Source organism: Choristoneura fumiferana, chromosome 27, assembly GCF_025370935.1.
Source record: "Choristoneura fumiferana chromosome 27, NRCan_CFum_1, whole genome shotgun sequence".
NCBI lineage: Eukaryota > Metazoa > Arthropoda > Insecta > Lepidoptera > Tortricidae > Choristoneura > Choristoneura fumiferana.
Genome location: NC_133498.1, coordinates 1515776 through 1533123, shown reverse-complemented (window position 1 = coordinate 1533123; position 17348 = coordinate 1515776). Strand labels below are relative to the sequence as shown.

The following is a 17348-nucleotide window of genomic DNA, read 5'->3' as shown; positions in this document are numbered from 1 at the left end:
TAAATGTTGCTTTCATTGTTTCTTTTCTTTTATTCGGTGGCTTTATTTGTACAATTTAATACTTTGTCTGACTTTTTATGAATAATTTTAGCCGCAACCTTTCGTAAACTCTAGTATTTAGCATTTCAAAATTGCACATTTGCACTTTGCAGTCAACCATTTTGACTCCTAACCTACCACATAACCTTGTCATTGTAACATTCTACGTCATTCGGTAAGCATTGCTATGGACGAATATGTTTTTAGTCGTGTTCCTTATTCGGCAAAAGCGGAACCCTTATAGGATCACTTTTGTCGTCTTTCGGTTCATCCGTCTGTTAGGATCTTCTTCTCAAAGAGAGAGTGAAGAGTTCAGCGATCCAGCAATGTTTTTAATTTAATTTTAAGTACCTGGGCGACCGAACTTCGCTCGGGCTAAAACTCGATAATAAGCGTTTTCCCATAGATAAGACCAAGCAAGCTAGATCAATTTGTCATCTTCTGTCTTTCTGATTATGTTCGAGAAAATAACATTATCTTATTAGTCCATTTTAACAAGAACTATTTTAATTTTTACACCATACTGGTTTCGGAACATATTGACCATGCGAAAATTTTACATATACTGCGATCTTAAATTTCGTTTAATCTACGTTGGTCAGTCAACTCCGACGTGATAGAGCAGGCGCGCAATAACGACCACGCACGTGCCAAAGCGGGACGGATATGGGGATATTAAGTACGCAGTCAGCACGTGCTTTGGGAATTAAACTGATTTAAATTTATTATCTCCTGGTACTCGGCTCTTTTGACACACTTTCTGTTTTTTTTATTTTAATTGCTTTATAATGGGTTTAAATGATGTTAAACCTTATTTTAATTACGTAGTAACATCCTAACTGGTGCACTCAGAGCACAATTAACATTATCTATCTATATAATCTATCTTTCTTTTTTCTCTATAAATAAAAATGAATCGTAAAATGTGTTGCTAAGCGCAAAACTCGGGAACGGCTGGACCGATTTCACTAACTCTTTTTTTTGTTGTGTTCGTTATTGTCAGGAGAAGGTTTTTATGGAAGAAAATTTATAAAAATTACAACGGGGGCGAAGCCGCGGGCAACAGTTAGTTATTGAATAAAAAGGAAATTTCGAAAATCTCGTTGAGCCTGTACTATTATTTTATCTTGATTTTGACCCAAAACTTTTCTAAGTTACTTCCTCTTTTAAAAAGAGGGCTGCTATTAGTTTGACGCCAATGTATGTCTGTCTGTCTGTGGCATCGTAGCTCTCAAACGGATGGACCGATTAGATGCGGTTTATTTTGCGTGAAAGTGAGATTCATTGTGGTGGTTCAGCCATTTTTGAGGTTTTGAACTTTGAAATATAATAATAATTGGCCATGGCTGGAAACGTGTGTATGTTATACGGTATTTGACAACTCCTGATTTTGCCATATCTTAATATTATTATGAAAATATAGACATACAGATAGTGTTTAGCGAAGATAAAACTTAAATCGGTTGAAAATTTGATTTATAGTGATTTTTTGAAAAATCTATATACCTTCTCAAAGTAAGTATGGCGGTACTGGCGTGTGACCTCGCATGCCAGTATCTCTTTCTCTGTCTAATCTTGAATTTCAAACCTAACTTTGTTATTTGTAAAGGTAGCTTAAAAATTGTTTTTCTATTCGATAACAGGCATTGTGTAGTTTTAATTTATAAAACATATACAAAATAGTCAAATAAGTACCGTATTTTTGTGCAGTTAAAGTACATTGGTTATAATATCTAACTGGATATTTTGAATAACACATAGGCCACTTTTTATCCCGATATTCCCACAGAGTCGATGTGAAATCTCTAAACATAACCTCTAATGCAGCATGAAAGGAAACCACTTATATTTTTTGGGAATTACCACAGAAATACATTAAAATCCCGGAATCGCGAAACAATTTTCGATTTCACTTTGATTCCGTATTGGATAGCAGCCAATATTTGAATACCTGGCTACCCTGACTTAGCGCGATTTATGGCAACGTAGTGCGAGCGGCGACGATAAAAAGTCCAAGTTATTGGGTTATTTATGTAAAGGCACAGAATAAGTAAGGATACGATGTTGTGTGGGAATTATTGGGGGTTTGCTTTTTTTAACCCCCGACGCAAAAACAGGGGTGTTATAAGTTTCACCGCTGTGTGTGTCTGTGTATCTGTGTGTCTTTATGTCTCTGTGGCACCATAGCTCTTAAACAGGTGGACTGATTCGAATGAGGTTTTTTGTTGAAAGCAGGTTTTCTAGCGGTGGTACGGCCGTTTTTGAGATATTGAACTTTGAAGTGACAAAGTCGGAGGTTTTCCAACTTTTTGTTGGCTATTTAGGGTTGCGTGCCAGTAGGGTGCAATGGGACTTTCAGTAAGCCTTCGCTGTCGGTCTCAGGGCTCTATCTTTTGAACAGTATTAGATAAAACGAATAATTACAATGTAACAAAGTTAATATTAGAAAGGGGAATCCAAACATTGATAGTTTTATAATTTATTCAAATCTTGCAAATCAAATTTGATCTACTTCCAATGGTCAGATTTATTTGAAATTGGACATAACTATAAGCTGGATGATATTGATCGGGAAGTGACTTTATTTTATACTGTGTATAATATATAATGCAGGTGTATACAATACAATACAATAACTCTTTATTGCACACCAACACAGTAAGCTGTACAGAAAACACTATACTACAATGAAGATAATTTATTTATTATTTATTTATTTATTTCATAACATTTACACGGCATTACAGATATTGGATAATTCACCGTAAAACTAAAAAACTAACAAATTAAAATTAGCATTTTACTAGTAAACTAACAACAGAAGACATAGCTAACATAGCGCTCGATTTCCTTTTATCCATCTAATTTTTTATGGAATGTGATTTTATTATAAGGTAGGTAGTAATATCGTTTCAATGCGCTTTGTAGTAAATAATGTTATTTTAATGGCAGAAACTTATACCTATGTATGTATTATGTATGACTATACCGACTTGACCGTTGTTTGTCGTAAACTAAATAAAAGAAATTACTACGCCCGATGACGTCACATCGCACTCATACAATTACGTTATTTATCGGCATTGAGCACGCAAGCCGCGCAAAACACGTAAATTACAAATTACTTTTGTCATCATCATCATCAGCGGGAAGACTTCCCCTGCTGTGAGCAAAGGTTCCACCAGTTGCTGCATCTCTCGCAATGTCTTCAGTCCACCTAGTAGGAGGCATTTGTTAGTGTATTACCTCAAAAGCATAATTTTCTTGTAGCGATTCACCGAATAGCATTTCACCTCGAGCCTCGAACTAACAAAATTTCAATAGAATCTTGTACTTGACGCAATTTTTCGCGTAGCTTTTTACATTAGTAGAATTAATTTGTAGCATCTTATTTTTCGTGTAGTATTTTACCCTAGACACATTTCGCCGCGATCGATGTTTGCTTGGGACTCTAATTAATTTGACGCGTTAATTGATGTTTGCACTTAAATAAACTAAACTAATTACGATTAAATAGGCCCGTATTGACAGCTGTCATCTCAGTACAATTTATCTATTGCAGGTTATTAATTGTACCGAGATGACAGCTGTACTCTAACACGCTTTAAATCACAATCGTCTTCATCACTTCTCTCTATCACATGGTGTAAGAGGAGGATAGAAATAGATAGTGAATGCGATCGCAAACGTCAGAGCAATATGGTCACAGCTTTGCTTTTTACCCGACTGCAAGGAGAGTTATTGTTCTTTTTGCATTTGTAAGTGGGATTTTTGATTACGTTACAATGTATGTAGGTATTGTGTTTAATTCTCTTGTTCTTTTATAATAGGAAAGATTGAATTTTTAAAACTCAAGAAGTTACTAGTCAATGTGACAATCAGCCTTTGTTAAATTCTTGTTTAACAATTGTTGAACACAAATAAAAGAACTATGGAATCGCGTCATGTCACTGTCACGAAACGACATACGTTGAATAACAAATAATATCTGCTAGATAAGATAAAAAGGTAATTACCCAATTTAGACCTAAAATGGTCATAGATTTGGTAGATTTTTAGACAATCTAATAGAGGAAGTTTTTTTGCAATGTTTCAACTTTCCTGGTTCAATGGTTTGGGGTACGTTATTGAGCATCAGTCAGTCAATCAAGGTTAAGTTTTAAGTTAAATTGATTTGCTTTTTAATTGTTCGTGTTCTTGTATAAATAAGGTTTCAGTGATAGGCTATATAGTTGGCGCTAGTGTCGTTTGACAAGTTTGACATTTGTATCACGTATGTGATTGGTTAAAGAACTAAAACGTGTCGATACTAACTCCATCTAGCGATCTTTCGCCTGATAAGAAACCCTTAAAGGCGAGTTTAGACTTGCAAGAAAAATCGTGCAAGTTGCATTACATTGCGAGGCCTTAAAGCTAACGAGTTTGTAGTGGTCAATCGAGCGCCGCAATGGAATGCAAATTGCACGATTTTTCTTGAAAGTCTAAACTCGGCTTTACTTTGGGGAACCATGTTATTGAGCTCGGGATTCAATCTGTTATTTGCAATTCAGAATCAAAATTGAAATTTGAGCATTGCTCTACGGTAACTGCCAATCATAACGACTAACTTTTGCATAGCCCGAGCGCCATCTACAAATAAGCCACGTCATTGTGTCAGGTATTTAAACATTCACGTTTATTTTCGTGGCACTGCGTGCCCTGGTTAAACCACAGTTAAATAAAACAGTCGAGAGCGTTTGTTTTTCGAGCACACGCGAATCGCTTCCGTATTGTAGAGTTTCAAAAGTGTCATGTTTGCTTTTATAAATGTCAGCTGGGCTACTTAGAATGAAAAACTTGCTCTCTAAAAATATGCGAAAATATTTCTGTTAATGAAATCATTTTTACACAAGCTGTTTTGCTAACTAGCTGACTACTTTTTGTTGACTTTACTTACATTGTCATCCACGAATGGGTGTAAATGGACTTGCAAGATTTGATCCAACATCACCAAACAGGGCAAGTTAAGTTAAGCTTATAAAAACAAAATGGAATGAAAATCTTCTATTGGACTTACTATATTACTAGCTCTTCTTTCTTCACTGACCTGTGCGAGCTGATTTCTTAAATGTGGTTTTGACAGGTTTTTTTCTTATGTGGGCGAGGCTAAAGTTAACAAGTACTTTAAAATTTACTCAACCATTTTTCTAAGTGTGTTACATATTCATTGTATGCCCCTACACCCACATTCATTGTATCTTTGTTTCATAACACAACGGTGTTCAGTGGCAAATATTGAGTATGGTTTAAAAAAAAACTTCAAATGTCTTTTTAAGCCTCAAAACAAAGTCGTTATTTTCTTTGTTTCTGCAAATACAAGCTTTAATACTTAAAACCTTAAACAAATAAATAATTGCGAGTTCCAAGCTGACTTTATGAAGGTCAAGTCAATTTTAAGAATAAAGGTACAAACGTACTATGTGAAGTAAGTACAGTCAAGGTCGTAAATAATGTGTATGTTACCAAAATGTCAATAAGATGTATACATATATCATCATCCCATCATCCCAGCCTATATACGTGCCACTGCAAGGCACAGGCCTCCCCTCAGAATGAGAGGGTTTGGGCCATAGTTCCCACGCGGGCCCAGTGCGGATTGGGAACTTCACACACACGATTGAATTGCTTCGCAGGTTTGTGCAGGTTTCCTCACGATGTTTTCCATCACCGCAAAGCTCGTGGTAAATTTCAAATGTAACTCCGCTCATGAATTTCGAAAAACTCAGAGGTGCGAGCCGGGGTTTGAACCCACGACCCTCTGCTTGAGAGGCGATGGGTCAAACCACTAGGCCACCACGGCTTATATATAAGATATATAAGATGTATATTTGACGCTATACTTAGCTGTATAAGGGTGTTGCTTAAAAATCAACTTTCATATAAGTCATCGTCTCACCCCGCCATTGGGTTCTACGCCCCCATAAATGGAAACTGGTTTTTTTTTAACTAATTTTAGGGGTCGCTTCGCTACCAGCTATCAAAGTTTTGAAAACCCAAAGTTCATAGGAACAAACTTTATTTTTATTTTTATTAAAATCAAATAAATTTGTAACAATTTAGCATAAGTAATATAAAATAAGGATATGTATGACACTGAAGTAGATTTTTTTCGCATCAAGGTACTTTTATTTCTGAAGTCATTCACAATTTTAACTAAGTAACCGTCGTGGTGCGAGGGGGGTGTATCGAGTGGAGGGGATTCCTGGGCGATTGCTCGGAAATTTCCTTTACGAGATACACCACAATGTCCAAGATACGTTCTAAAAGTAAAATATAGTAAAATATAATACAAAACCGGGGGACATGTTGTATTGATGCCAATTTACGTTTTTTTTTATAAACTTCGTTAATCGGGGTCGTTGAACCCAGTGGTGGGGTGAGACAATGACTTTTATGAAAGTTGATTTTTAAGCAACACCCTAAGCTGTATATAATATATGAATGCCCTCGACTGTACAAATTGTTCTATGACCAAGGTAATTTAAGTACCTATACTTATCTAATTTCCAAAATTACGTCACTACGTTAGTATTATGAGAAGTTAAGAGAAAATAGAAAGTATGATTTCCGCTTTGGCGTGAACACCGAGTGACCAAGTTAGGTGTTTATTACATAACAAGTATCACTATAGCAAACAAATTAGGGATTCAATCTTAACTATTATAAAGTAGTTGTTGTCTACAACTTCGTCTGCTGAGAATAGACTATGTCCTAAAACTCTAATTAATCCGTCGAATAGTTTATCAAAAGATATCGGACACGTATTTTTTCCTCTAAAAAGGATGAGGATATGGTAATTAAAATTCCCGGTGACGTCACGCTGTGCGAGGTTTTATAGCAACGCAAGGCATGATGCCACAGCACAGCCCTCCACTCCCTAACTTTGATGCGCTTCATCTTTGCCATTTTTTAACCCCCTACGCAAAAAGAGGGTTGTTACGTTGTTAGGTATTAAGTTTGACCGCTATGTGTGTCTGTATGTCTGTGTCTGTCTGTGGCACCGTAGCTCTTAAACGGGTGGACCGATTTGAATGCGGTTTTTTTTTATTAAAAGCAGGTTTTCTAGCGATGGTTCTTAGTAAGGTTTTATCAAAATCGTTTCAGCCGTTTTTGAGATATTAAACTTTGAAGTGACAAAGTCGGGGGTTTTCCAACTTGTTGTTGGTTATCGTTTAATTGTCAAAAAGGTCGAAGTAAATTTTCCGTAATTTCGCTCGAATGCTCCCTATAACCACAGAATAACTAATAGTACTACCGTACAGAAGGGACTCTCTCGAACAAAAGTCAAGTTTAGGTATAAATCGTTGCCTACTCTTACGACTTGCACGCGAAATTGAAACTTATCATGTTATACGAGCGTTCATATTCCGTTGGGCACCGTTGACTCGAAACCGGTTTGGCGCCAAGAGCACAGGGTTTCCTAGTTCCCACTCGCTGATGAATAAAGATAACAGTGGGTACTAATATGAATTCAATAAGCTACCTTTAATAAATAAGTAAATAAATAATAATAATAATAATGAACTGTTAATGGCTAAAGCTACATAACAACAATATTTTATCAGCAACAGCAACCATTTGGTACTTAGTAGGTACCTCTTTGTTCAATCTTTAGTGACATTTTTGTTTATTTTGTTTTAAGTTGGCTTGACAAAGTGCCTACTTACTTATAAACAAACATTTGAGCAAACGTAGTTACTTAGGCAATTGTAATTTGTTTTAAAATGGGTCTAAAGTGTTTACTTTTAGGTGAATTAAACGGTATTCAATCAAAAACCAATCATCTTTGATTGTGAATACTTGGTTAGGTAGGTACCTACGAGTACTTACTTTTATATTAATAGTTGATCGCTGGCTGTTCACACTGTCGGCGAGAACTCGCTCTTACATCTTTTGTCGCAGCGACAAGAGCTATAAAACTCGCTGAGCTATAGATACTCGCTCAGCGATGTCAGCTTGGCGGCCGCCCCGCACGAGCGAGTCGAGTGGAGCGAGTAATCGCCCGTCGCACGCGAACACTCGCTTACAGCCGAGCGACAAAACTACACTCGCTTCTCGCTGCTCGCTCACTCGTTTCTAGTTACTCGCTCTACTCGCTTTTCGCTCATCGTCGGCGGTGGGACAAGTGCCTAAACTGCGGAGTGTCCAAACCCTGCTATAACGCTCCTTTTTTATTTTGTGAGCTTTTAGCTGTAATGTAACATTCGCTAAAATGCTTATTACAAGTTAATGATCAAGTTTATGAGCACCGATAAAGGTAGCCAACGCATACATTACCAGGCTAACAGAACCCTTTGTCCGCATTCTTGCCAGGGCGTGGTACGACCCTTGACACGCTGCACCCTGGCCTAGATTCGCGACCTACATAGCGGGCGGATTTGGGTCAAAAGTGCATGGGGGTAGAGTGTGTTTTTGTACTTCTAGTGGCTTTGATGTTATGTTCTGTTTATGTTGCTTTGGTTTATGATGTCCTGGTAGTTTGGTTTTGTAATCATAATCCCAGTAATGTAAATGCGAAAGTTTGTGTGTTTGTTTGCTTGTTACCTTTTCACGTCTAAACCGCTGAACCGATTTAGACGAAATTTGGTACGGAGATAGATCGTAGGAAAGACATCAGATTCTTCACAGACGGAGCCGCGGGCAATATATATATGATAGTAATTAATTAAAGAGATGCGTATGTTCCAATAGCTATATAAAAATAATTGAAGAGAGTGAAGTTCCCAATCCACATTAGGTCCGCGTGGGAAAAACGGCCCAAGCCCTCTCATGTAAAGTAAAGAGTCGTGCCAGTGAACTTATGTAGGCTTGGATGATGGTTTATACCCGACTAGATTATTAAGAGAATTAAACAGCGGGGTTTTCATTCCACTCCCGTACAGGGCTTACGTAAACAGTGACGTCACATCACACTTTGCTTTTCGACAATCCCTTGTGACGTCATCGTAACTTTCACCTTGAAAGAAACGTTAGTAAAGGGCATAAGGAAGTAGAACCTACTTAAAATCATATTTCCCTCTCGCTCGTTTGAGACAAATGTGAGCAAGAGAGTAATACAATAGAGGCGTTGCCGACACGAATGCAGTGTGGGCGAAGCCCTTTGTACCTCTGCTTCCCATGAACAGCACAGTCGCTGCGGATATGAAATGATCAAAAGGAATCAAACACGACATATCTGCTATTATTTTGTCAAGAGTATACTGGTGTGCTGGATATCCTGGCTGCAGCATCAGCTCGTCGTGTTGCCACCATTGCATTATATGTAGAATCAAATACTGATCAAATCGAATCCAAACACGATATATCTGCTGTGGTTTTATCAAGAGTGTACCTACTAGTGTTCTGGATATCCTGGCTGCAGCATCAGGCCGAGAATTCCATAATATTGCATAGTTATAAAGCATACATGGGTGTTTCAAATTTTAGGTCCCAAATATGTTTGAAAGTAAATACCCATTATGCGTCCAAGATTCCTACAGCAGCGAACAAAAGAGCTGATGATCTTGAAACGGCTGAACCGATTTTGATAAAATATGTCTAAGAACCATCGCTAGAAAACCTGCTTTCAAATAAAAAAAACCGCATTCAAATCGGTCCACTCGTTTAAGAGCTACGATGCCACAGACAGACACACAGCGGTCAAACTTATAACACCCCTTTTTTGCGTCGGGGGTTAAAAAGCTTTGACATACTTGTCACTGACGAGTCACAGAAAACAATTAGGCATACCAATAGGAATCGAGGTCAATATTTTTCAGTGCCTGAATTCACCTAAAAAAATACTACCTTACCTATACACGGTGATATTTAATCGGTGATCAGGAATAACAAGTAGCGATAAAGACGGTCATACTGAATAACTTTTCCCATGGGGCCAATGCGAAAATCGGGGGAAAAATCCCTGGTTTCATTCCTTGAGGCTGGTGAGGTGCTGAGGTTTTATATGAAGTAGCTGATTTTTTTACCCCGATTTTAGTATTGGTCCCATGGGAAAAGTTTTTCAGTACTTATGGCCGTCTTTATCACTTTTTGTTATTCCTGATCACCGATTAAAAATCATCGGTATAAGTTGAAAAGTTCCCGCCACTGTCATTTCAAAGTTCATCTCATAAACGGCTGTACCGATTTTAATTAAACTTCACTAAGAACCATCTTGTTTAAACTAGCTTTTGATGCTATAATGCCTCAGACAGACACAGATACTTAAATTATAACACCCCTCTTAAATCTAAGTATTTTTTTGAAAATTACACAATATAATCCTGCTATGTAATATTTTAAATGTGAAAGTTTGTAAAGATGTTTGAATGTTTGTTACTCAATCACATCTAAACCGCTGAACCGATTTAGCTGAAAGTCGGTATGCAGATTGTTCGAGTCCCGGGGAAGGACATAGGATAGTTTTTATCCCGGAAAATTGCATCCTGCGGGATAGCAATAAACGAATACTACGCGGACGGAGTCGCGGGCAACAGCTAGTAATATATATAATATACACATGTTTTTGCCTTATACTTTATATTTAAGTATATATGAGGAAATGTTGTAGTCATAACATTTAATCTTTACTAATCATTTATACATTTCGTGTACAAATGTCAAACGTGTTTCCTTTTAGATGTCAAAATAACAGTTTATCGTTTCGGCTACTGTGTTCTACTATTCAAATTCACTAAACTTTAAACATTTATTTAAAAAGTTTATTTTAATAAGCTAACCAACTTAGAGCTGAAAAACCCTGTGACTTTTCAAAGTTTAGTATCTCAAAAAACGAAACCGATTTTAATGAAACATAGCTAAGAATCACCGCTTAGAAACTCGCTTTCACATAAAAAACCACATCGGAATGGGTCCATTCGTTTGAGAGTTACGAATGCCACGATGCCACAAACAAATATTGGCATCAAACATCTCTCTTTTTGCGTTTGGTTAAAATTCGACGAGTTGAAGTTTTACGCGATTGTCGCTCGGGCTGTTTATGTTGTTTACTTTGAAGCAATGAAAATATTTTTGCAAGTTTCGTGTTATTTTAATAAGATAATAGGATACTGTCATGCTGCCAGACATACCTACATTTGTTTTCAAATATTGAATACTTTGCTTGATGATGAACAAGTAAAGGATTCTGTAATTTAAGATGTTTCATCTCATCATTATCATCGCGGCCTATACAGTGTGGAAAGTTGAGATGGGGCAGCAAGGGCAGCTACTACACCCCCCCCCCCCTTGCTGCTCTACGCGAAAATGCTTTTAGGAGACCTTTACTAACTTCATCGAAAATACAAAGTGAGACATGGATGCACAGAAAAACCAGAAAAAGAGACCAGCACTGGGAATCGAACCCAGGTCCTCAGCATTCCGTGCTGCGTGCTTTAACCACTACACCACTGCTGGACGGTAACAGGAATCTAGACACGAATTTTTTCTATGCATACATATCTCAGGTTGCTTATTTCTACTTTGCTACTTAAGCCAGCTGCAGCTGTCCAGCAGAGGTGTAGGGGTTAGCAGGGAATGCTGTGGACCTGGGTTCGATTCCCAGTGCTGGTCTCTTTTTCTGACAGATTTGACTTTTTTTTTTAATGGCAATCGCTCCCATTTCCATCAAGGATTAAAACACTCTTCGAGACCAACTAAGGTTACAGTACTAGAACACCCACAAATCAAAGAAAACTTTTTCCATACAGTTCGTAGGGTACTAATTTGCAAAGTGGAACTTTCGCATGTTGTTTTTTTACGAATATGAATCCTTTATGCTGAAAGAAAATTGAACAGTATGTATCAATTAAAAACTGAATATTTTAACTAAAGTTAGTGTCTTGTCTTAACCCAGTATTGCTGCCCAATCTCAACTTTCCACCCTGTATACGTCCCCCTGCAGGGCGCAGGGCTCCTCTCAGCACGGGAGGGCTTAATTGTGGGGCGTTGACCTAAATAAGGCTCCATGTGGGCTCGCATAAATGTTGGAAGTAATATCGTAATGTTTGTCATAACTCTTTTTAGGGTTCCGTAGCCAAAATGGCAAAAACGGAACCCTTATAGTTTCGCCATGTCTGTCTGTCTGTCCGTCCGCGGCTTTGCACAGGGACTATCAATGCTAGAAAGCTGTAATTTTGCACGAATATATATGTAAACTATGCCGACAAAATGGTACAATAAAAAATCAAAAATGTGTGTCTGTCTGTGGCGCCGTAGCTCTTAAACGAGTGGACCGATGTCAATGCGGTTTTTTTTATTTGAAAGCAGATTTTCTAGCGATGGTTCTTAGACATGTTTTATCAAAATCAGTTCAGCCGTTTTTGAGATATTGAACTTTGAAGTGTCAACGTCGGGGGTCTTCCAACTTTTTGTTGATTAGGTTATCATGTTATTAGAATTAGGTATTCAAATATAACTTCAAATAAAAAAACCGCATTTAAATCGGTCCATACGTTTAAGAGCTACGGTGCCACAGACAGACAGACAGACACACATAGCAGTCAAACTTATAACACCCTTTTTGCGTCGGGGGTTAACAAGATGAAATATGCGCTCAGTCGTATTCTAATCTCGATTTGATAATATACCAACCAATACCACTTCTAACATATATATGCACTGTTTTCCTACCTAAGTTACAAATGACCTAGAAACCTAGTTTTGACTCATTGAACTATTGAGTGGCCTGTCGCCTTTGATAGCAGAAACTGGGATAGCAAAGTTGTCAAGAAGTTTTTACGGCTCGACAAATACCTACTCGTAGAACTCCTTTTATGTTATGTTCGCCTGGTGATTCATTTTAGCTTTTTTTATGGTGCACGGCTGTATTTGCGCATCAATAAGAAAACAACGGATTTTCATGATGGAACCATGTTTTAATTAACATACTAATGAATTATAATGTAGGTGGTATTCTCTAAGTGCGATTGTCGGTTGCTGTGAGTGTATGCAGGGACGGATTTAGGAGAGGGCATCTACTCCTTTGTTGCCCCAAGGCCTCCGGACCTCTGAATCCGGACCTGAGTGGTATAATGTTTGTGTTACGGTTGGCCTCATTTAATGAGGGGTACGCCTAAATCTTAAACTACAAGAGGTAGAAAAGATCTGTTGTAGTAAGGAACCATGCCATCGATATTAGTGGTAAGAAAAACTGTGTACCAATATTAAAAAAAATTTTTTTGGCGCGAGTGTATATTGAATCCCGAGCAAGCAAAGAATTGAACCACGAGCGAAGTGAGTGCTTCAAAAGAATAGTCTTGAGCATAGCCGAGGGTTTCAAGGCACGACATGGTAAACAACTTTACAAACAACCGACCGAAATAAATAAAAAACACGTGTATCTAACCTAATCTATCCGAGATGTTTTGCTCCGACGAGTCCTCGCTCGCTGCTTATATGAAAAACAAAGGTTTTTAAATTATTCAAAATGATTATCACAGCTAGGTTACGTGAATCTGTCTTGGATTTACAGTGCCTAGCTTACGGCTCCATCGTCAGATTGAGGAGGTCTCTTTGACAACTTTGATATTAGTGTCATGTTTGCAATTGGATATTTTTTTTTTTATTTGACTGGATGGAAAACGAGCAAGTGCGTCTCCTGATGGTATGACATCACCACCGCCCATAAACATCTGCAACACCAGGGGTATTGCATTATATAACTGAATGAGCCAATCCATACATCGTTATCGCGGGAGCAAAAACGATTTGACAGTATTGAAAGATTATGACAAATAAACAATACAGAAGTGGCACTTGTGTCCAGCAACATTTTATGCCTACGAGTTCAAAATTAATCAACTTTATATCTAATATCAGACCTCCATACTTGACTTGATTACTAGTACATGTTTAAAAAGATTAACTACGCAGTCGCAACGCAAACTCTTGAGTCACTTTTCCTATTTGACACTGTCATTTATAAATTATTCGTAATAATAACTGTTCACAACATAATTACAGAGTGCTTTTAAAATGCCGCGAAGTAAAAAAACGTACGATGAATTTGTGGAGTTGTGGATAAAAGATTACCCCGAATTACAGGCTCGCGATACAAAATAATATTGCTGTAAGTGCAACGTTAGTTTCCGTCAAAATATCATCTGCGGAACGACATTTCAACTCGCAATTTCAACTTCTTAGATGCTTAGAACTTGTAGGCAGAATATATCCGTTTTTAGTATAAAGGCATTCTGTTATATCTGTTCTTTAACTGATTTGTTTTTGCTCCCGCGATAACGATGTATGCCAATCACAAGCAAGACTAACGTCAAACGGACCTCTCGATCCTAACGCCACCTAGCGATTTCCGCTACACACATACTTAAGCAGTCACAAGTGAAGCCTAATGTAACCTTGTTAAAATGGACCCTCTCATTCCAGATGCATAGTTGCGAGACGCCACCGGCGCCGCCGGCGACGGGGCCCAACCTCCTCCTCCAGCTCGGGCGCCTCATAATCCGCGCTCGGAGCGCCAGCCCCGCCTCCCGCGCGCCCCGCGACCGCCTCTTACACGCGAAGTTGCTTGCGGCCAAACCGTCCACCAGCCAGCAGGTATGCACTCCTGGTACTTTGAATACTAGCTGGTCTATTCGCGGGAAAGAGGAATGAGTGGCGGAAGCCCCTAGCAGATGGCAAGCGCATTACCAAGTTTCGTTTCCACGTGCATCTGCTTGCGGACTGCGGTCCAACCGTCCACCAGCCAGCAGGTATGATCCCCTGGTACTTTGAAAACTAGCTGTTCTTCATCCCGGTCTGTATACGTCCCACTGCAGGGCACAGGCCTCCTCTCGGAATGAGAGGGCTTGGGCAATAGTTCCCACGCGGGCCCAGTGCGGATTGGGAACTTCACACACACCGTTGAATTGCTTCGCAGGTTTGTTGTGCAGGTTTCCTCACGATGTTTTCCTTCACCGTAAAGCTCGTGGTAAATTTCAAATGTAATTCCGCACATGAATTTCGAAAAACTCAGAGGTGCGAGCCGGGGTTTGAACCCACGATCCTCTGCTTGAGAGGCCATAGGTCAAACCACTCGGCCACCACGGCTCTAGCTGTTCTTACTCTCGGGAAATAGCTGGCTTTAAAGTGAAGAAGGAACAGAGCATGTGCAGGTGTAGTCGTCTCTTCGAGCTCGATCGCTTTCTTGTGTCCGTTGTACAGTCGGAGATGCCGCTCCCGTTTAAGCTTGTTTAGCCACTGGAGAAAGTGCCGCTGATGTAAGTAATGTCATCTGTCACAGATGCAAAGGCCGTTGATGATGATAACTTGATAACGTTTGTGTTATAAATGCCACACGGAGACCAATTAAGTAGCGACAGTTGGCTTTCAAAATATCCACCGGCCAAAAGTTATGCTGATCTGGTACTTTCAAGAAACTTTTCTAGCGAAATCCCAAGCCAATGAACACGACTAGCCTGGTTTTCTACGCTTTTTACCGCGCTAGTGCCATAAAATGCTACACAATAAGATATTAATTGTCAAAAGAAGAAGAAGTTGGTTGTAGCCCAACCTTCGAACATCCGGCAGCATCTGATGCCGTCTCTGCCTGTATTGCCCGAATAAACAGATGTCTATGGGCAACGGTAATGACTTAGCATCAGGTGAACCGTCTGCCCGTTTGTCTGCTATTACAAAAAAAATAAAGATGGCATCACATCTGTCCCATAAATATGTGTTTCCCTGAATATTAATTAACGATTTATCTTGTCCTCTTTCAGGTGCAAGCCCAACCGAGGCCGTCGGAAGAGCCGAGACCTGCTGTCGAGGCGTCTCTCAACCATCACGTGAACGCGCTCTGGAATGAACAGATACCGATCTGCATCGAGGTAACAATTGACACCATAGATTCCTCTAGAGTGACGTGGCCAGTTTTAATGTTATGTGAGAGAAGCCAGCAGTGCTATTGCTAACTACGTGGGACTCCAGCTCCTCGGTGTGGATGGAAGGAAAGGTGGAAATCACTATACTCTTTTTTCAAGAAAGTCGTCATGAAGGTTCGCTTCGCTACCAGTTTCTAACTGAAGAATACATTTATTTTCTTCAATAGTGCTGTTCAGTGGCTTTTCACATTAAATTAAAACGCCTTCAATTGATAAAACCATCGGTCCGACCTAAAGTGAGACGGTTTTTAGGTTACCCAGATTATGTTTATAACATTTGTATACAAGCTTTTTTCTCTGACTGACCAACCAACCAGCATTGCTATTCAAACTACATATATTCGTACCATTTTCATGCGGTCGCTATTGACTGCTGAAGAGTTTCGTCCTCGGGGATGATCATGGCGGGACCACCAAAATTACAGCTCGATCATGCGATCGAGCCACCAGGAAGTAATGTACTTCACCTGCATCTGCCATAGCGGAGCGTGCAACAATATCTGACACTTCCTACCGGCCCTAGAAAAAGAGTTGTATCAGATATTGATGCACGCTTTTTTACAAACAAACTTACGAAGGTTTGCAAGTTGAATAAGTTTTTGCTTTTTTTGCTGACTGTCACCCAAACTACATTTGAATACCAAATTTCCTGCGGAGACGATCCCGGCCGGACTACCAGGATGACACTATCGAAAATACAAACTGAGACATAGATGCACAGAAAAATCAGAAAAAGAGACCAGCACTGGGGATCGAACCCAGGTCCTCAGCAATCCGTGCTGTGTGCTATAACCCCTACACCACTGCTGGACAGGAATCTAGACACGAAATTCATATGTCTCAGTTTGTATTTTCGATATGGTTTCACGGGATACCCGTAAAAGTAACAAATTTGGAGTTGAAATAAAAAATACAAAAATACTCCAAAAAAACAATCAGGATGACACTATCAGAATATTGTATTGTCGCCAGATTTACATAAGTTTACCAAATTTCAAGTCGGTCGGACTACGGGAAGTGGGTCAAATTTAATTTGCAAGATTTCAACCAAATAAATAAACGAACAGGGCAAGTTAAATAAAAGCTTGTAAAACAGGTGCTTTGTGCAAAAAACAGGGAAAAGACGTACACATACATTCTAGGCTGGTCCTTGGTTTGCAATGACGATGTATCTGATGATTTCCAGGTCCTCCTAGCACCAGATTGCGCCGATTGTTACCAGGCGCTCAGCCGCGTGGAAGAGGACTCGTCTTTCGACCGGCAGCTGGCACAGCCGCGCGCTTTGCTCCTCGAACGATGGAGCATGCGCGCCCTAGTTAGCAAGTATGTTACCCTGCTTAGGACAAAATAAGAAAAGACGTCCAAGGAACATGAGTTAGCTCAATAACGCTACAAAACCTGGGGCCGTATTGT

General features: G+C 39.2%; 1 protein-coding gene across 2 annotated transcripts in view; it reads left to right on the top strand.

Annotated features, from left to right (window-relative positions):
* The window catches only part of atos (atos homolog atossa), a 73673-nt gene that overhangs the window by 48963 nt on the left and 7362 nt on the right, over positions 1-17348 (top strand). For both annotated transcript variants that reach the window (XM_074108657.1, XM_074108656.1), the window contains 3 exons: positions 14440-14610; positions 15774-15881; positions 17122-17258. In XM_074108657.1, coding sequence (XP_073964758.1) covers positions 14440-14610; positions 15774-15881; positions 17122-17258 — 416 coding nt within the window. The remainder of the gene's footprint in view (positions 1-14439; positions 14611-15773; positions 15882-17121; positions 17259-17348) is intronic.